The 19868-nt window shown below is 38.7% G+C and overlaps 1 protein-coding gene across 1 annotated transcript in view; it reads right to left on the bottom strand.

The window, feature by feature from the left end:
- Window positions 1-2260: 2260 nt before the first annotated feature.
- ETNK1 (ethanolamine kinase 1) overlaps window positions 2261-19868 on the bottom strand; it is a 31964-nt gene continuing 14356 nt past the window's right edge. The window contains exons 5-8 of the mRNA XM_032105633.1: window positions 14063-14146; window positions 12275-12435; window positions 10217-10290; window positions 2261-9122 (exon numbers count right to left, since the gene is read on the bottom strand). Coding sequence (XP_031961524.1) covers window positions 9050-9122; window positions 10217-10290; window positions 12275-12435; window positions 14063-14146 — 392 coding nt within the window. The 3' untranslated portion in view covers window positions 2261-9049. The remainder of the gene's footprint in view (window positions 9123-10216; window positions 10291-12274; window positions 12436-14062; window positions 14147-19868) is intronic.

The following is a 19868-nucleotide window of genomic DNA, read 5'->3' as shown; positions in this document are numbered from 1 at the left end:
TATTTCCCAGAGCACAGGGAAAGAAAAAGTACCCACAGAAAAGAAGGATGAAAAGTAAAAGCCATACTTCTGACTTGCCCTGGTGATGTGCTGAGGCCTGAGCAGCAGGCCTCACCCAGAGTTGATTCACAAGATGAATCCTGGGTGCTGTGTGACTAACGCCATCAGTATTACTTAGCTAAAAATAGATGACAAAGATGCTTATGCTAGCTCTATATAACCTGGTGTAGTTATCTGCAAGAAATTTATCATTTTAAGAAACTTTCCCAACTGACATGAATAGAGGCTTATTTGTAGGGTATTTTAGGGGAAAACCTTACCAGCTGAGGCCTGGGCTCTGGCCAAGCCCTGGCCCTGGCTGGTTAGGAAGTATGCCCTCAGATCCAGGAGTTTCTGTGCTAAAAATATAATCAAGTCACTTCGACTTACTGATTTGGGCCTATAAAAGCTGGGCCCACTTTCGGGGTGAATTTGGAGACTTCACCTATGGGTGGACACACTGTGCAGGATTTTCCCAATTGCTGAGAAGGGTTCTGCAGGTCCTTGCTGTGAAACTGCCTCCAGCAGCGACTGCTGACTCTGGATGATGGTAAAGTATTTAGGCAAATGGTGATATATCTTTCTCAATCACTATCCTTTCTCTTGTATAGTAATGATTAGATGCATTACCTTGCTTAGTTTTGCTTGTTGCTAAAGCCAAGTGCATAGATTTACTGGATGTATCATTTTACTTTTGTGTTGTCTTTATATTCATAGAAAAATAAGACCATTCTTTCTATTGGTGTCTGTGTCCTTTAAATTGCTCAATTGGCAGAACAGATGGTCAGCCAGAAAGTAGTTTCAGGTAGACACCACCTTTGGCTTCTCAGGCACATACTATTGCTCCAACAATTTTAATTATTGATCCTTTCACACTCCTAAAAATCTAAAAACTAGATGAGCAACTTTATTCTAAACAGCACAGCAAGAGACCAGGATGAGGGTAAACTGCAGATTGCTTGTAGGAAATATTAACAAGGAATGGGAAGGAAACATATATAGATATAATTATTGTATCTATTAACAATGTATACATGTTAAATATATTAACCTATAATCCTATATACATCCTAAATAACACAAATCAGCTTTCTATTGTTATTAAGGTTAAATGTGCTATTTTGAATTCACTCAGGAAGACTCCTGGGAGTGCACACTTTACATAGCTGATATTTAAAAATGATAGGTAGTGTAGTCCACTACACATGCCATTGTTTTCCCTCCTATTTTATGTCTGTACTTTACTCTTTATCTAAAGAAGAATTAATAACTTATTCAGGATCATCTTTTCTGTGGTGGCCTCAAAAAACCTCTTCATTACTTCCCATGGTCAACTTCTATCTCAGAGCTTACTCTGAATTTTCTGGCCAAGCTGTGAAGAAAGGATTTTTACTTAGGGAAGAAAAGAAAGATTCCAGGTTACCTTGGATTAATTCATCAACACAGATCTCCTTTCCACTGCAACTACAACAGTAAACAATAACTAGCCACAGCATAGCCATCCCTGTGGAACTTTGAGGATGTGAGCAGTGGATGCCAGACAAACACCATCTCTTGGCTCTAGGCAGCAATTCAGGAGGGATAGTAACCCCAGAAATCCAGTCATAGTCTGAGTATTTTCTATTAAATTGAAATCATAGAATGGTTTGGGTTGGAAGGAACCTTAAAAGATCATCCAGTTCCAACTCCCTGCCATGGGCACGGTCACCTTCTACTATCCCAGGTTGCTCAGAGCCCAATCCAATCTGGCCTTGAACACATTCCAGCTGATCCACAAGCAAGTGTCCAACCCTGTGCCACTGGCACTGGATTCAGAGCCTATTTTCAGCATCATGGATCAGCCTACAAAATGGTCCCCAGAGTTAAAACAGCCCTTATGGGGCATAAATTAAACTTCAGAGCAGCCCTGACTTGCCATGCTTTCCTCCTTTTCCTCAATGGCAGTGAGCTCTCCTGACAGCCATGTTCAATCTAATTCCTGTCTCCCATGTTAAATTTCAGCAGACAATGACTTAAGCCCATTTAATACGCAAAGCTGTTAACAGTTAACTTTGTGCAAGCCATATTCTGGCTCAAAATATTTATTTTTAGCTGCATTGTCAATCACATAGAGAGGCATGTATTTGGACACAAGTCAAAACCCTTTAAGAGCTCCTAACTATTCTGTATCAAGAGTTTTCAAACCTGGGGAAAACTAAATCATCACAATATAGCTAACAGCGCCGTTAGAAACCAACTTTATTGTTGCAGTTTGAAATTATTTACACAATATAAATCTCTTTGAAAGGTACATTACTTCATTTAATCAGAAGTAGAAGGCCTTAGAATAGTTTCAATCACATTTAGCTCAAAAGAAATACAATTCACTCCAATGAATAAATGATGCACCTAAACACCACAACATACAAGGGGCACAGGGACTCTTTTGGGGGATTACAGTGCTAGAATATGACAAAGGCTCTTCTATAAATTGAGCTTAGTTTACTCACAGGACGCAAGTGAACTCATGTTTAAAAGAACACTGAAAAATCTGCTGTAACAAAGAAAATGACACAAATTGGAATATATTCCTAATATGCTGTGGCCCTGTCTCTGCAAGTGTTCAAAGGGTTTTGGATGAAGAGGCTTAGAACCAATAGCTCTAAGTGGAAGTCACACCTTAGAAAGATTGGATACGTTCTCTGTGCTGAGACTATTCAAAGCACTTGTGTACAAAGCAGCAGCATTAACTACCACACTGTGATACAAAATGGTAAATGGAAACTTGCTACAAAAGAAAAGAAATCTTTCACACACTGAAGACTGGACACTTATTTTCTGATAACACTTAAGGATTACTACTACCAAAAACTTAGAAACATACACTTTTTCTCCAGTTCACACTTTATTTTATGGCATTTTATACTATATTTTTCATGTTTCTCTTCCAAGGTATCTTTCATCTTGCATTTTGAACGGGTGTCTACATGGGAAAAAAACCCAAAACCAGTTAACAGAGGAAAAACACAGTTGCAATGCCAAAAACATAGGCTGGTGCAGGACCTGAAGTTATTTCAGCATTTAGTCTCAAAGTTTGCTTGCTAGATTTCAAGTAACTTGTTTTTCTTTCCTTTTCATTTCCACTAAGTTTCCCTCTGTGTTATCTCTCTATAAACATCAAATCAAAGATATTTGGGAAGTCCATGAATTAAATTCCACACCACAGGGAAACTGTGATAACAGCTTGACAAATTTAGAAGGCTGCAGAAACAGAGTGTGAAACCTTGAACCAAAAATTTGGTCATCTGGTGAAGTCTGGCCATCTAAGATCCCAGTGGTCTTCAGGGCCATCCCAGTCAGTTTTCTGACATTTCCCAATAGTAATAAAACCCTTTATTAAAGAATTTGGTGCAGAGCACCATCCACACTATTAATACACAGAAAAGCTCAAAACACAATGTATTGCAAACTCATCAGCTACAAAGGTGCTTTCTTTTTTATAAATTATTTTTTGAGAGTCTCTTCCCTCTCTCTCCAGGTTGAGTGGTTTCCTAATTATCTCTATATAATAATCTCTACAGATCAGACCACCTGTAAAAGTCACTTTAAAAAAAAAAAAAAAAAAAAATCAAACAATGCCTTTTCAGCACTTCACTTGGATGGAGCACCTCCTTATAACCAGCCTGTGCAAACATTTCACATATTTTCCTTCCCACTGAAGGGTCTCTAAGTCACAAAGTCTGGTTTAATCCAACACATTCCATCCAGAATGGTGTGGTGTCTCACTGTTGAGAGCCCCATTCCTAAAAATCCTGTGTTTGGCTAAGAGAACATCTATCTTGCACAAGATCAAAGGTCTTGGCTTTTCCTATCTTTCACAACTATTGAAAACAATCAGTTTGCCACTCACAGTCAAAGAGGGAGGAAAAATTGTCTGCAAGACAGTTCCACACCAGCCTTGAATTTCCCTTAAGGTTTGAAAGTTGCTTTCTGATCCACTACCATAATTACAGCCTGCTTGGTATGGAAGATGACAGCAGATAGTTGCCAAATCCAGCAGTTTAGCAATCTTAAAACACAACAAATAACACAAAACATGAGAAAAAGGAACACACGGCCACCTAAAACACATACTGGTAAGACATGGTCAACCTCCTCTGCTAACTACAGGAAGAACTGCCCCAAACAAGAGATTATAGTGCCACTGGGGTTTAGAACAAAGTTTTATTTAATCAAAAAGTTACCCAATTTTAAGATTTCTTTTGGTATGAGTAACAAGAGTATTTGTAAGCTCTTGTTACGTACCAAAGGCTTTTAAAAAATCTGAACTTTATTCTGAAACAAACTTTACTCTCTATAATTTTCTCTTGTCCTTAAACCATGAGAGGAAACAAGCAAATACAGTTCATGGCTACAGCAAAAACTTGAGTTTCCAAGTGAATTATTTCCTTTTACTTACGTTTACCAAGCCCATCCCTCCTCTTGACTAGTACTTCTTGGATAAACTCATTTCCCAAGGCCTTTGTAACTTAAAAGTGTCACCACAGGTAAGACATACTACGTCAAGATCATTTTGTCAGATGGAGAACAAGATTTGCAAACCAGAATTTTCCAGCAATTATTAAACACACCAGTGAGAAGAATAAACTAGAATAAACTAACAGCTTGAAGGACACTATGGAGTTCATAACAGACAATGAAAGGCAACAGTGATGAAATCTAGTCAGGGAAAAAACGATCCTTCATTATGTCTGTGTTTCCAAGGTTAAAGGCCTCTTCAGAAAGGGACTTTTTACACAAAAAAAAATTCTGATGAGAAATCATGTATGACAAAGCAGAACATAATTTTAGTCCAAAAGGACCTAGTGATAGCCAAGTATGAAAAGGAAGATTTTATATTCATGTTTACGCTAAAATAAGTAGGGTTTTGGGCACAAGGAGGAGGGGGAGGGAATCGCACACAGGGAAAATACCCCCACTATAAGTTTTAAATACTCTAAAGGGGTACCAATAATTCTCATGTTGAGGTAAATTAATTGACAGAACTATTTGAGTGATTTGGACATTCAGTATAAGCATTTACAAATTAGCAACTAATCCTATTAGAAGGCTATATCCACCAAAAGCATTTAAGTTGAGGGACTCCTATCATAGCTACCTCAACCAGTGTCCCCATGGGAGCACACACTTCAGGAGTGCTTCAATCCAACACCCTTAGTTTAAAAGTGAACAGCATTCAAGAATGCATAGGAAATTTAAATAAACAATTTTAACAGCTTTCCCTATCCCACCAGTACTGCATATACCTCTGACACATGGTTTGCCCTATTATTAGAACTGATTTTCTGTTAATCTAAGTACCGTATAAATCTCTTTATTCCCAGAATCATTCCCAAGAGCAAGATTTCAAAAAGCTAATGAGGGAAAAAAGACACTGGGTGTCCAAGGCTATAAATGGATATCTTAACATGGAAGTATTATGCTCCGTTATAAGTCAATTTAACAAAAGAAGTCCGCACACAGAGTTAGATTTCTTCTTTACATCAAAATTTCTACAAAATAGGAGAGAATACAATGCAATACACAAGTCCATAAATGCAAGATACAGTACAATTCACACTAATTTACAAATGGTTATTTACACTGTTGTATATACATATACAGTCAGACCTGGTTAATGCAAATTTGGTACGTCCTTTTAAAAAGCAAAACAACAAGTGTCAATGAAGGTATTTAAAATTATGTGACAGGAGACTACTGACCATTCAGAAATCTTTAGTGCTTGGGTAACCTAAGAAATTAGGCCTGGATTAGCCAGATCTGACTGCAGAAATGAGAAGGAAAAAAAAAATCACGCTATTCTGCTTTACAAAAGCAACCAGGCCACTACGGTCTATTGACTTGATGCTATTCCTGCAAGAATACCCAGATTAATAATCCTCTTTATATTTACAATATAGCTTTAACTACAGCAAGAATTATTAATTTTGGCATTCATGCCCTTAGTTTAACAAAGGCAACAGAGTATCTTCTTGGCAAGTCACAGTCAAAACTACTACAGGATGTTTCTAGAGCTCAGTCATTTTGTTCTCCTTCAAATATCTTCATGTTGCTTTTAAAGAGACTGAGATAAATTAAGTGAAACAAGTATATGTTCTCTAGTACCTAACTTACATTCAGAATGTCCTGTATTCACAGTTTCAAGCTACCTTATCATCTGCAATGCAAACTACTACTTCCAACTTAATGTATATGTAGATATTCCTCAGGAAATGAGGATACCCTAGCGCTACTGGCTCAAACAGATGTGGAACAAGGCTCAAGGTAACTGGGATTTCATTTTGGGAGATGTTTTACAGTATTTCCTCAGAGTTGATCACGAATGGATTTAACCTGCACTTCTCTTGAGAGAAGGCTGATGCGGAGCAGTGTTGAAGTGTCTGAAGTGAATTCCAACGTGCAAACTTAAAGCCTTGACCAGTACTGCAAAGTCAACCACTGTAACCTGTGACAGTCCTTGTGCTCCTTCAAAGTGGCTCAGGAAAAGCTTGGAGTATTTGCTACCTGCTTCAAAGTGCTTTTATGTGATTCACTCCACAAGGATGCGATTGAGCTGCACTCAGGAAAAGCTTTGGTTCTGCGGAAGCAAACTTCCACTCCTACAGTTATTGCTACTTGAGCTATACAAACAAAAATACTACTGACAAAAATTACAGTAACTCCAAACCTAAGTAGTACTAGTACCTGAAAAGGGAATGTGTTTTGCCAGCCATTGGGAAACTTAGGATCTGTCAAGTGTTGGATTTCCCAAGACCAAATCAACTTCACAGCCTTCTTTCAAAATGTTTCACAAATACAAAGCAACACTGTCAGAAATAAAGCCACTGCTTGGAAGAAAATAGTAACAAAGAGTTCAAAAATCTTTAGCAGTCTTAGTTCCAAGCACATTTTCCTGAACTTAAAGAAACTACAAGACAGTAGGGTATTACTCATCAAATGTCAATAAAGTCCATAGAGAGAAAGTACAGAAGATTAAGGTCTTCAGTGCCTTCATGAGCTCTAGCAACATCCTTGATAACTGCTACAAAGTAAATTATAAATGTCTATTTTAACTATTTGTTTCAAATCAAAGAGAGTTTCTCCAGTATAGTAGCCTCCAGCTAATGAAAATAGTTACTTCATTTCAAGTTACAAAAAAAATCCCAGTTCTACCCTTTGTATAAAGATTTTTAACATTTTGACTGAATAAAAATAAAATGGAAACATTCAGAGATTATTACAAACAAGAGGAAAAACAAATCCTAAACCGTGCTTTTACAAAATAACAGAATGCCATTAGAAATGGTCTTTAATAGTGAAGATTTTTCATTCACATGAATTTTCTTTGTCCTGAATCACTCCAAGCTTTTGTAAAGCACATATGTATGTATGCGTGTACATACTATACACACATACACACACTGCCATGTGCCATAAAGAAATTTTGAATAAATATCTTTGCTGGAGTCTGCACAAAAGACTCCCCACAATATTTAGTCCTCAGGTAAGTTTGTGTTTGCATGTGTTCATGCACACGCACAGACTTTGTACATGTGGGCACTTATGTGACCAAAGTGCAAAGTTTTTCAGAATATCATCAGAGTTGAGTTCATGCCTGCCTAGCCTCAAACTGTATTGTTGGGCTTTAGTTTTCTGCTGTGGGTTCCTTCTCATCTCCTGCCTCCCAAACCCACCCTCCCCTTTCAGAGTTAAAGCCTCTTTTCCACACAAACTTATGCATTTTTCCATTAAGTAAACATTTTCTTTTCAGTTCACATTTTGTAATCCAGACCATTCTTGGTATAATAGCTTTAAGAAATAAAGTGTGTGTGATGATCAAAGCCCCGCTGCTTAAGTCATACACTCTTCCATTCTGTCCTTCAAACTGGAGGCTTTGAAAAGCAATTTGCTGACAGAAAAAAAAAAAAAAAAGAACCACCAGACATACCAGAATCTGCACAACTACAGGACCAGGCATTTAAGACTTAAGAATCTAAAGTTAGAAGATGACAAAGCAGAAAGTTGTCATCAATACAGGAACTGTAAACCTGTGTCTTGCTCCCCCATGCAACAGGATCTCTGCTCTCCTATCTCCAGTCCAACAGTCCATTCTGCCACTGAAGCACAACAGATACAGACACCAAAATAGTGTTCAAATATAGAATCAAGTTTCAAAAAGAAAGAAATTTGGAATAGTGGTCTTTTGACTTTAAGAGGACACTTAATAAACAAGCAGCTTTCCCACAGAAGTCAGGGATGTCCAGCTAACAACAGTGATTGGTACAATATCCTCGAAGAATCTTGTGGTCACAGAACTTGAACATTTCTACAGCTCAATCAAGAAGAAAAAAAAAAATCAAAATGTTATTTTATCATTTCAGCAAGCTGCTTGATTCTTGTGCAAAAGAAAAGTACCATCATATGGAAAGCTACCTTTAAAAACAGAAAAAGGGAAAAATAAAGACCATCCTAACCATTCTCCCTAGTTATACCACACTAGAGATCACACAGATCTATTGTCACTCCTTTTACTCGTAGGCCTCTAAAATAATAATTGTCTCTGACATGTCTTCTTTAGCATAAGTTAATGCAACTTCAATAAAACAAGTTGTTAAACGAATCCTTTGGAACAACTTCACTATCTGCACCCAACTTTAACAAAAACTGATGAAAGCAGCAATGGAATCATGTTAAACTTATAATAAATAATTCACATACAACATATGTTAAATTACAAAGAAGGATTAAATTGCCATTTCTACAACTTTTTATAGATTTAGCAAGTTTCTAATCCGTTTTATATCAACAGCAGTACGTATGTTCTTCATAATAAATTTAACATTGAAGGACTGTCTAGAGGCATTATTTATAAAGCAGGAACCACCAAGTGAGCATTACAGCACTTCAACAAATGTTTAGCTTTTTTTCCAGTATCTGTTCTCAGAAAAGATTCAGGGGTTGTCTATCCACTTGGTAAGAGTCCTCCTCTTCATTACTCAGGAAGAGTTAACGTCATGACCTCCAGTTTCATTTTGAAATACTGGTTAAACCGAACAATTGCATACCTGGTCAAAAGGAGAGAGACATTCCAAGTTAGGAACAGCTAGCTCTCCACATGACAACAGTCATGTAGGACTAGTCAAAATTCCACTGACCCCAGCACTCTGTTTCCAAAATTGACTCTTAGCAGAAATTAGGAACAGAACAATGATGATATAGTACTACTTCTCCACCACCCCCCCACTCCCAGCTTGCAAAACAGATGCTGCTCCAGGATTATCAAAGTAGTGGTTTTGTGTTTAATTGTTCTTGATGGACTGTTGGACAACTACAATGCCACAGAAATTTGATCATGATGATTAAAACAAACGTGTCAAAGCAGGTAAGTTTTTGGGGTTTATCACTGGTGTTTTTACGTCATCTAGTGGTGACTGCGAGGTACTGCAGCCTGAAAGAATTAGGAATCCACATCGGTCTTATTTACAGCAATGACATAATTAAGCCCAGTAAACTGGCTTAGTCAGTGCAAAAAATTCTAAAGTGGGACCTTTTACCAGGTAAAATGATGAATTTTATCACCTCACTCAGCCCCTAAAGGAGAAATTAATTCCTCTGCTTGTTGCCATGAAAGACCATTTTAAGAAGGCCAAAGACACAGGTATCTACCTGAAACAGAACTTAACATTCATTGGTTGTACAAAGACTCTTTAAAACAAAAATAGCAACTTCCAGGATCAACACTCCATGCAATAGGTCATCAAGCTCTTTTGTACTTTATCTTTGATTCTCACTGTTGGAAATGTAGGTCTTGCATCTGAAAGACAGCACACCTCACTGACCATCTTGGCTTTTATGTCTTTGTCTCCCCAACAAAAAAACACTTAATGCCCAAAAAAACATTTTGTTCTTTGCCTTTTAAACCATGTGTTTTAGCCCAGGGACACATAATTTAGAGAACTTTCAGCAACAAAAAACCACTGACAGACAGCTTTTACTGCCTTGTTTTCCCTTAAAAATGAAGAGTTTTATTCTATGATCACATAGGTCAGGTGTGTTGCTCAGATTTCAGTTTCTGATAGCTGGGGTGTTGGACTAAATGGCCCCACAAGTCCCTTCCACCCTCTAGTATTCCATGATTGTACATAGCAAGCACACTTACCCTAGAAAATCAAAGTCAATGGTGGAATATTTGGCTTGGATTAGAGCCCACAATCCCCAAAAGAAGTGGGAAGCCTGAAAGAAAAAAAAAATTAGCACAAAAAAATTTACCTTATCTTAAATCTAACATGTAAACATATCCTCACATAAAGACAAAACATTATCTATAAGAGAACACTCAAAATCCTATCTTTTTGTAAAGTTATTTGATCTCTCTTTACCAAAGAGATTTATAAGCAGTATTTTAGAATAAATTACCAGCAAGCAGAGGAGGAAACCCATTGGACTCTAACTCCCCATGTGTCATTTTCAAGAGAAACAATGTTGCATTTATAAACTATGTCACCTATTAAGTAGATTGTTGTACGACCATATACACTATGCTAAAAAAATGCACAGAAATGTAACTACCACCTCTACTGCTGCTAACTAAATTTGTATTATTCCACGTGTATTGAACTCCACTGCAAACAGGAAATTCTTTTTGAATCTTCAATTACACCCTTAGACCTCTATAATTACACTCGCTTTTACTGCTCGCTTGGACAAAGAAATATGTAATGCTTTAAGAAAACCTCTAACTCATCAGCATTTACACAAATTTGTCATCTGTTCCAAACTTACTTCTATTAGGAGTCCAGAGAAGTAGTCTGGAGGCCTCTGTTTACTTTTAGATTGAAAGTATGGGTTATATTAATGATATGACTGTTAATATACTTCAAAATGAACATGCAATGGCCATAAGCTTGACAGTATCCTTGTGGAAGACGTTTCTGGACACCCAGGTTACAAGTGACAGACTTTGAACTTCAGTAAATGACTGCTCATATTATCTAAATGGCTTCCTGAAGCTTGCATGTAACACTTGATCAGGAATTTAGAAGATATCCATGGACACACCTGAAAATGCCTCAAAATAGCAACTAATCTATGTCCATGTGAATCTTGTACACCTAGTTCAGCTAACTGTGCCAGAGAGTTGCAGTTCATCATTTTACATCAACAACCATTAACTTTATGTCAAGTTTTCCCTTAACAAAGCTTCCCACATGAACTGACACAAGTATCACACGGTGTTCGTGCATCATGGGTGGTTTATGGGCAAGTCCTGACCTGTTCTCTAAACACAGCTCTATGCTCTTAAACATTACTATGACCATTGTTTAAAACTGACAAAACAGTGCTATATATTTTCAAACAGACCACCAGAGTGCTTAATTACGGCTCTAACTTTCCTAAATGAATAGGACAGCAGAATTTAACAGTAACAATATTTGAAAAGAATAGCAGCACACAAGCTACTGTTTTTAAAGCTTGCTTAATAACCATCTTCCTTGTTAACTATACTTCCTCACCGCAACCAGTAGCTTTTGCCAGAAAATGGAGGGTATTACAGTAACAGAAGTGTGCTCAAATTAGTAGGAAAGAGGACTAAAATAAGGCCAAAGTGGCTACTTTAGCCTTATTCCTCCTACAAATAGCTGGGAATGTTATTCTTCAGGAGAAAAAAAATACAAGCACTTTTGCTGTAACATTTCCTGTCACATCACCTAGACAAAACAAGATCAGCAAGAGACTCTAGAGTGACCTATTTATCTGTAAATGAAAAAATAAATAAAATCAAAATAGTCTAGTTTAACAGAATTGTTACCACCTTATTTTAAAAACAGCTTTTAAAGTTTGTAAGTCTTCATGAAGCACTACTTTGCTCTTCTGTCTTCTCACCATTACAAGCAAAAGTTCAACAAAGACCCACCATAAGCTGTGGCCAACTTAAACTTGCCAGACCAATAAACAGCCAACAGAAATCCTCACTCAAAGCTCATCTTCTTGTTTTCTGAATGCCCAGTGCCTCCTTCACTAGGAATATTCTACACAGAATTTTTAATATACATCAGAGAAGCAAGTTTCCATAGAACAGCGAAGTTTTATTTCTTATGGAAGTTTTCTCTACATGCCACAACACTCAAATTCAAGAAAATAGCAACTACATTTGTTCAAAGAGTATCAGGTTTCTCTTCATCATTCAACATATTCTAATCCAGTGTTTGTTACTTACCAGTGCAAACTGATTGACTTGGACATACAGAACTTCAACTTCTTTTTCACTGACTTCTGTGCCAAATCCTTTATATTCTTTGTAGGCCTCAAGGTAAGATCTCAGCCATTGCTCCTGTAATTTTCTGTTAGGATAAAGGCTGTAGTCTACCTCATTTACTCCTAGGAAAAGGACAGAATACTATTAGAACCTTATGTTGCATTAAAAGGCCATTAGAAACCCTTTAGTACTACTATTAGTAGTCCATTACTGTACCCCTTCCCACACAGGAACAGATTGATATTGTCAAATATCCACATTTTTACTTTGACCTGGCCTTATAAATTACATCTTGACAAGAATTTCCCACATACGAATCAGTGTTCTGCATTAAAAATTTATGTTCTCAGCCAGATAGAGTCTGCTTGTGTGTTGGGATTCAACACCTTGGCCTTTGAGAAAAAGTATTTGCATTATGAAACAAAAACCCTCATAAATAGATCAAATATTACCTATTTTGTGGGAAAAGAGACTGGTATGCCACAATATACCAAGCTGAATCCAGATGCATATCCAATTATCACTAAGCTCACGTTTGAAGAAAACTTATTATAAGTCTGTCTCTCTCCTCCACCGGTGATTGATAGAATGAGGAGCTCATGACGCATTTTTATCCTATTTTTCTTCCTATACTGGCGGTGCTTAGTCACAGGCTATAGAGAGTCTTGCCAGGAGTCCCAAACCTGGGTCACAGTTCACTCCCATTACCACTCTCAGGGAATTTGGGAATTCTCATTAATTCTTATATTATGAACATTGCAATCCCCTGGCACCTAAACTCTTTCATGTGTTAGATCCACCTAAATTTAGCTAAAAAAAAAATTCAGATTTTTACTGGATAGAGAATAAAAGTGAAGCACAACTGTTCTTCATAGGAAGAAAATGTATTTGTTCATTTATTCTTCTTACTGATGTCAGATTTCAGAAGTATAAGGTGAAAAATCAAAAGCTTTCAAATATAATTTTGTAAAAGAATTTAACTTGCTTTCCAAATGTTTAAATTACCAATTTTGCAACTTAAATTACCAAGTACACACTCCGTGTTTTTTTTAGTTATCTAAACTTAACACTGTTTGTGAAGCAACTGGTAAATTAAGGCTCCTCATTTCACCACAGTGTACTTTCTGTCTGCACTAATCATTATGTAGGTTTTCCCTGCTGGCCCATGCTCTGAAATAATACAGCATACACTTGAGGTCATTTCTCCCTTATGGAGTAAGAGGAATGGGCATGCACTGTAAAAAATTTCAACTAGTTAATAAATTAATCTAAAAACATCTTTTTCCTAAAATCCCACCTTTTTCCTATGACATAGTCTTAGTCTTTACTTCTCATTTTAGGACAGGCCAAGTACTTAGCGCACACCTTCAAAACCACCAAAAAACATATACCTGCCTTTTGCCACTGTGGAATCACACAGAATATTGTCACTATATACACCTCTAGTGTGACATCCACAGTATTTCACTACAGTGGGCTGCCTCTGCTGTGTCACTTCACAGAAGGATAGGGTGAAAGCTGTGTGTTCTCTACTTATCTAATTCTACCAGAACTTAGGACATGATGTTTCTTTTTCTGGGTTAGAAGACCTGCAGAGGAAGGCCATAACTGGCCTGCAAAATGAGACATCAACACATTCTGATACCATGAGCTGACAGCTGTAAACATGTAACTAGATATACAAAGAATTAGTTTGTTGGGGTTTTTAATAAAACCAGTCAACTTTTACCTCTGAAACCCAATTCCTACCTGCAAATTCATTGAAGTGATTTCCAATGTCATAAGCCAGATAGTTGTACCCAGAGTACTCATAGTCTATGAACTGCACATCACCTATGTAAGAGACAACAGCAGCAACATCAGAGTCCAGATCAAGTCACAGCCCTAATCCTTTGGTGTCCTTTGAAGTTTTTTGGGGAAAAGAAACCACATTCATCTTATACCCAGTTGCGTGCACTCAGATGTTTCAGGGTAAGACTGTGATTTCTACGATATGAGATATTTAAGGGTAAATATTTGTTGCAGCGGGGATTACTGCAACAAGCATATATCAAACCAGGAGTCCCGTGGAAACGAAGTATATATGGACAGATTCGTGGTAGATGTTTCAGAGATGTTTATTTCTCCACCCGCATGGCCGGGGCTCAGCTCAGGAACTCCGCAGTCACGGGACCCCAGGGTCCTTGGCCACACCGGGGAACCCAAATCAACCAATGGGAAACAAAGGTGACCAGGGACAGGGAAACCCCGTGTCTCCCCTCAGGGCCCCTCTCCCAGGGCTCCATGGCAGGGGAGGGACCCCAACATCTCACCCGTTTTATTTTAATAAAAGGAGAATGAAAACAACTGGATAAACATAACAAGAACAGTTTCAAGACAAAACAAGCCACCCTCCTGAGTCTTTAAATGTCCAAACAGATTCTCTGGAACATCTTAGGGCTGACACAAGGGAGACAGAACTCTCCAGGCATGCTCTGTGGGGAAACTGAGGCAGGAGAGGGTTTAATTTCTTCCCTCCCGCTTTTCATCCCCCCCTCGGTAGTGGAGAGGAATTGTAGGGAAATGGAATTGTATAGGGAAGCCATGGGGTGAAAAACAGATTAGGAATAAACTGGGGATAGAGTAAACTTAGGAAGGGGTTCATATTGGGTATAGGATAAAAGGGGAAAATAGGCTGTGGGTAGGGAAATTGCAGGGATGGATATTGTTTATAATTTTGTGCATAACGGCTGCCTTTGACTGGAATACCTCCAGGCCCAGTAACATTCGCTGCTTGTAAACCCTTCTTTCCTTGCACTATATCAAACTGTACAACTTCTCCATCTCCTACACTTTGCAGGTAATTTTTAGGGTTATTCCTTTTAATGGCAGTTCTATGGATGAATAGATCTCCCCCTGTATCATCTCGTGTTATAAATCCATAGTTGTTTTTTACATTGTACCATTTCACAGTTCCTGTGACTTTCGTGGCTACAACTCCTCCTATCACCTGCTTGCGTGTTCGTCGTGGCTGCTGGTCCCGCGTGGCTGCCGCCTCACCGACTCCGATGTCTCAGCTGGGTCCCCACGTTGCGGCTGCTCCGCGCTCTCCGAGCGGCGCAGCTCCGGCGCGTGTCTGGGCTCTGCGCGGCCCCGCGTTGCCATCGCCACTGGCTCCGTGCCCTGTGAGTGGTTCCGCTCCGCCAACTCCACGCTGCTTTGGTTGCGGCCCCGTTTCGGCTCGGTGCTGCGCTGCGCGGCTTCTCATGTTGCTGTGGAAACCGCCGCTTCTCCCTCCGCAGGGCTCTCCGAGCCATGTGCTCAGAGCGGCCTGCCACGCCGATGCCCGGTTCCTGGCTGCTCGTGGCCCACGGCACCCGCGGCACCTGCGGCATCGCTCCCTCACTCGCGGTCGCATGGCCGGGGACCCCGAGGCAGGGATGGGGTCTGCAATAGGGCGCGCGCTCCCGAGCGGGCCGGGCGCATCCAGCGCAGGCACCTCCGCCGGCACGGCTGCAGTCATGTGCTCCCGGGATGGCGGCCACACGGCCTCGGCCACGGGATAAGTAGGATCCTCTGCTTTAGGGGTAATGGGACCGTACAAATGCTCCTCAAGAGCTTCCCTGATTATAAGGTATGCACGGAAAGCTTCTCTTTGATCCCATACTTTATCCCAGATCTCGTCCCAGAAACACCACAAGACACAGGAGGTTCGATATTAAAAAGTAAGTCTCGAGAAATACAGGAGAACCCTTTGAAAAGCCAGATGAAAAAGTGTTCTAGATCTCCCGGTTGCATTACTTTTTTGTTTTGTTGTTCAAGGATTCCTTTTACTTCTAGATACATTTTTCTCTGTGGCTCAGAGAGCCCCATTTCCCACGATTCCTCCATAGTCCAGAGAGAATATCCAAACCAAGATGAGAAGAGAGAGGTCTAGAGTGATTATGTTACTCACGAATCTTCCTCAGGGATCGGTATCTTGCTCGCAAATATTCATTCGAGAAAGCTCTTAAATTTAGAGCTTACAATTCTCCCTGCTTGAAGTCGGAGTAGGAAAATTTCAATTTTAACTTCTACCACATGAGGGCCTCCCTTACCCTCAAAATGAGAAGTACAGTAGCATATTCTTTATTTTAAATTTATGTAGAAATAGTAGATCAATTTTTCCCCTGACTTAAAAAATAACAGTCCTGTTTATTCTCACACAAATGTGCAGCCACAGTGGACTAACACATTGCAACATGCTGATACTTCCTGCTTCCTCAACCACTCTTACAAAGCAAGACTATTCTTAATTGTTGCTTTTTTAAGCTGGATTCAATTAGTTTCAAGAATCCATCAGATAGTCGTAAGGTCCCCAAAGCTATCAAACTATGTGCCATTGTAAAAACAAGGGCTGATAAAGCAGCAAAACACAGCCCCAAAAGTTTCCAAATTACGTTTACCTGCAGTAAAGCTAGGGAAAATGCATTGAAGCTGCTCAAGAATGTCTAAAGCACATAAAACAGTCAAAATGAAAGCAAGATGGATTAGGTAAAACTAGAGCTCTTATATTTTAAGGGAAACCAGCAAAATTACTAAAAAGTCAGAAAAGGAAGCAATGGGTTAACAAAAGATCTGTTTGCACTTGAACATTAAAAAATAAAACCTTACATTTCTCACTGCTATACTGAAATGAGTAATTTTCACCATTGCACCCTTCTCCCTCTCTATACTCTTTTATTATCACTAGCTGCATATTTAATTAACAAAAACATTCGTTCTATTATAATGAACAATCTTTTAACATGACTTAAAACTCTAGGCTAAAAAGAAAATCAAGAACAATGTTAAAATTAAGTACATTATATATGTATTTCCTAGACTAAGGATTTTAAGTGCCTACTACACTGCCTCCTTAAGATTTAGGAATATTGTGTATCTCAAATAAAATAGTTTCACCAATGTCCTGACCAAGTTAGCTCAGAAGAAGTTTGTTAAAGTGCTCTTTTCTATGCAGTTCATCTTCCCCATACTTGAACTACTAACACAATTATGTTTTCCAGATGGACAAATCTTTCTGTCTAAGCACTTAAAATGGAAATAAAACTCTAAGACAAATATAATCACATAGTCACAAATCCTCCAAGTCTGAGTTCACCCTTACTTCCACTGAAAGAGAGGCTTTCTTACCAAGGTTAAGATGTTAAATCTTTTAGGTTCTAACGAACCAACAGCCCTGCAAAGCGGCAAGCTCCTTCCAGGAAATTCTGTTGGCAGTGGAAAAATTGAAGTTCTCTAGAGCTTTGAAGTGGCAAATCTTACAGCAGTTGCAGGCAAGATCTTATTGGCACAGATGAACTTCTGCCACTGCCTGACTGGCAGATTCACAGGCTGGCCCTTCCCACTGGTTCTCCAGTGCTGCTTTTCAAAACAGGCACCTCTAAAATTACAAGCCAGTTAAAACCCCAACCCTGGCTAACATTCTGCTACACAACTGATTGCCTAAACCCCTTCTGCCCCCCAAACAGTTAATATTGCTTGTATTAAGAGAAGTTTTTTTTCTTCCTTCCTCACATAAAATCCAAACACAGCAGGTAAAAGTCTGCTAGTAAAATATGGACATATATACTTTAAATTTTTCATGTGCAGATTTCACCTAGAACATCCCTATGTGCCATCATGAATTTTTAATTACAGCTAACATTTAAAAAACTTACTTCCAGATATAAAGAATGTTACAAACAAGCAGAAATTGAAGCTAACAAGACATGGGTGGGGCTGTTACTAGGCACTGTCCTCCCAATGCAGGAACAAGGGCATATCCAGCCTGTAGCAGATTGCCAAGTTTTCTCTATCTCCCATTTGATAAGATAAAAGTTTAAAGTGAAAAAGCCTTGCATTTATACTGATCCATTTCAGGCTCATACTATTGTGAAACTCAACCGTTAAGTTCATTTTTGCATGAAGGCTCAAAATAAAGATGCACAGTTCTTTCTGTGGAACTGAAAAAGCAAAAACAAAAAGTTTGCTGATTCAAAAACACGGAACATATATGTACTTATACGTACACATACATACCTCTACGTAGCTTTAGAAAAAGCAGAAGAAAGTTTGCAGTAATTGTTTAAATAATCATTGTATTAGAAGCTACTTTTAAGATTTACTGCAGTTCATATGAGAAAGCCACTTCTAAAAGCTTACATTACTGGTTTAGCAGGTAGCTGTTGTTTTAAGGTTTCTAAAAGGTATCCACAATTTGTACATCCCATCAATATCCCTGGGAGCAGGCAGACCAACAAGAGATCCTGGTCTAAGTATATTTGTGCTTTATTGAAATGAGAAACAATTTAAAAACAAGCTATGCCATCTCTCTGGAGAAGCTACTGCTATTGACAGGAATAGACATGTCAAGAGTGTGGAATATTTTAAGTTGAAACATATTTCTTTTTTCCAGGAATTTCCTAGTGCAGACAACATGCAACACACTCCACAAAAACCACAGAAGGATACAGAATGGAATTCATGTTGTGCTCCATATACCAGAAATCCAGTTTTAAACAGATCAAGTAGTAACCAACAAAGGATCTGCTAGATCTCCTCAGGGCTCTGACAGGTAGGAGGGTGAGGATACGTCTCTTTCTACCTGCTTTTCCTTTTTAATGGTTTAACAGGGAAAGCAACTTCCCCTGTCCAAGTCCTGGCTGTAGTTACCACAGCTGAATGATGCATCCTGAGTTCTGTCCCATCCTGCTCATCAGGTGATGAGCCCCACTGAGCCCCTAGAAAACAGCTTCAAAGACAAGGATCTGTGCTAGGAACATACTTGAAAATTCACAAAAGGGTCACCCACCCAAAGGATAATTTTAGCTCTAAATACCCAAAAGAGCTCTGCAAAACAAAACAGGTTTTTAGGTCAAAACCAGAAGCCTTAAACATACCTCAGTCTTCAGAAGCACTGAGCACCCACAGACTCCTACCAAAGATCATAGAAAACATTGGGTAGGCAGAGGGAATAAACAGAACAAAACTATCCATCTACCTACACACAACTTCCTGCCAACTGATTTTCATATCTTCAAAAAGAGCACACATAGAAAAAACAATTCTGATACTTGATCTCTTGATCTTGTTGAATATCAAGTAGCTGAATACTCTTAAAACATCAGGTATTTTTGGAAATTCCCAGGTCATACTGGGAAAGAAAAAAAAAAAAAAACAACCAAAAAAAAACCAACTAAACAAATTAGGAGCATCAGAACACAAGGTCTATAAATAAGCAGCACCAAGCTTCAAGCATGTTTTGAGTATTCTTGATGTTGAAACTGCAATAAAAAGCAATGTGAAGTGCCGAGCTATACCCTTCAAAGAGTAGATGACAGTGATAATTATAAGTTACGTAAAGTAACACTTGCAGATATTCATATCCTGAGTGACTGAGAATGGACATTAACAAAACAGCAAGAGGCAGAGTTCTCTCAGCCACAGCAGGAACAAATTCAAATCAGATGAGTGAAACTCCATTAAATAAAGTTAACACTCAACATGCTCTTCCAGTCTCACAAATAAAAGTTAAGAACAGGAGACTGATTTTTCT

This window comes from Corvus moneduloides, chromosome 4 (genome assembly GCF_009650955.1).
Source record: "Corvus moneduloides isolate bCorMon1 chromosome 4, bCorMon1.pri, whole genome shotgun sequence".
In the NCBI taxonomy this organism is placed as follows: Eukaryota; Metazoa; Chordata; class Aves; order Passeriformes; family Corvidae; genus Corvus; species Corvus moneduloides.
The sequence above is the reverse complement of the archived record's forward strand: the minus strand, read 5'-3'. Positions and strand labels throughout refer to the sequence as shown.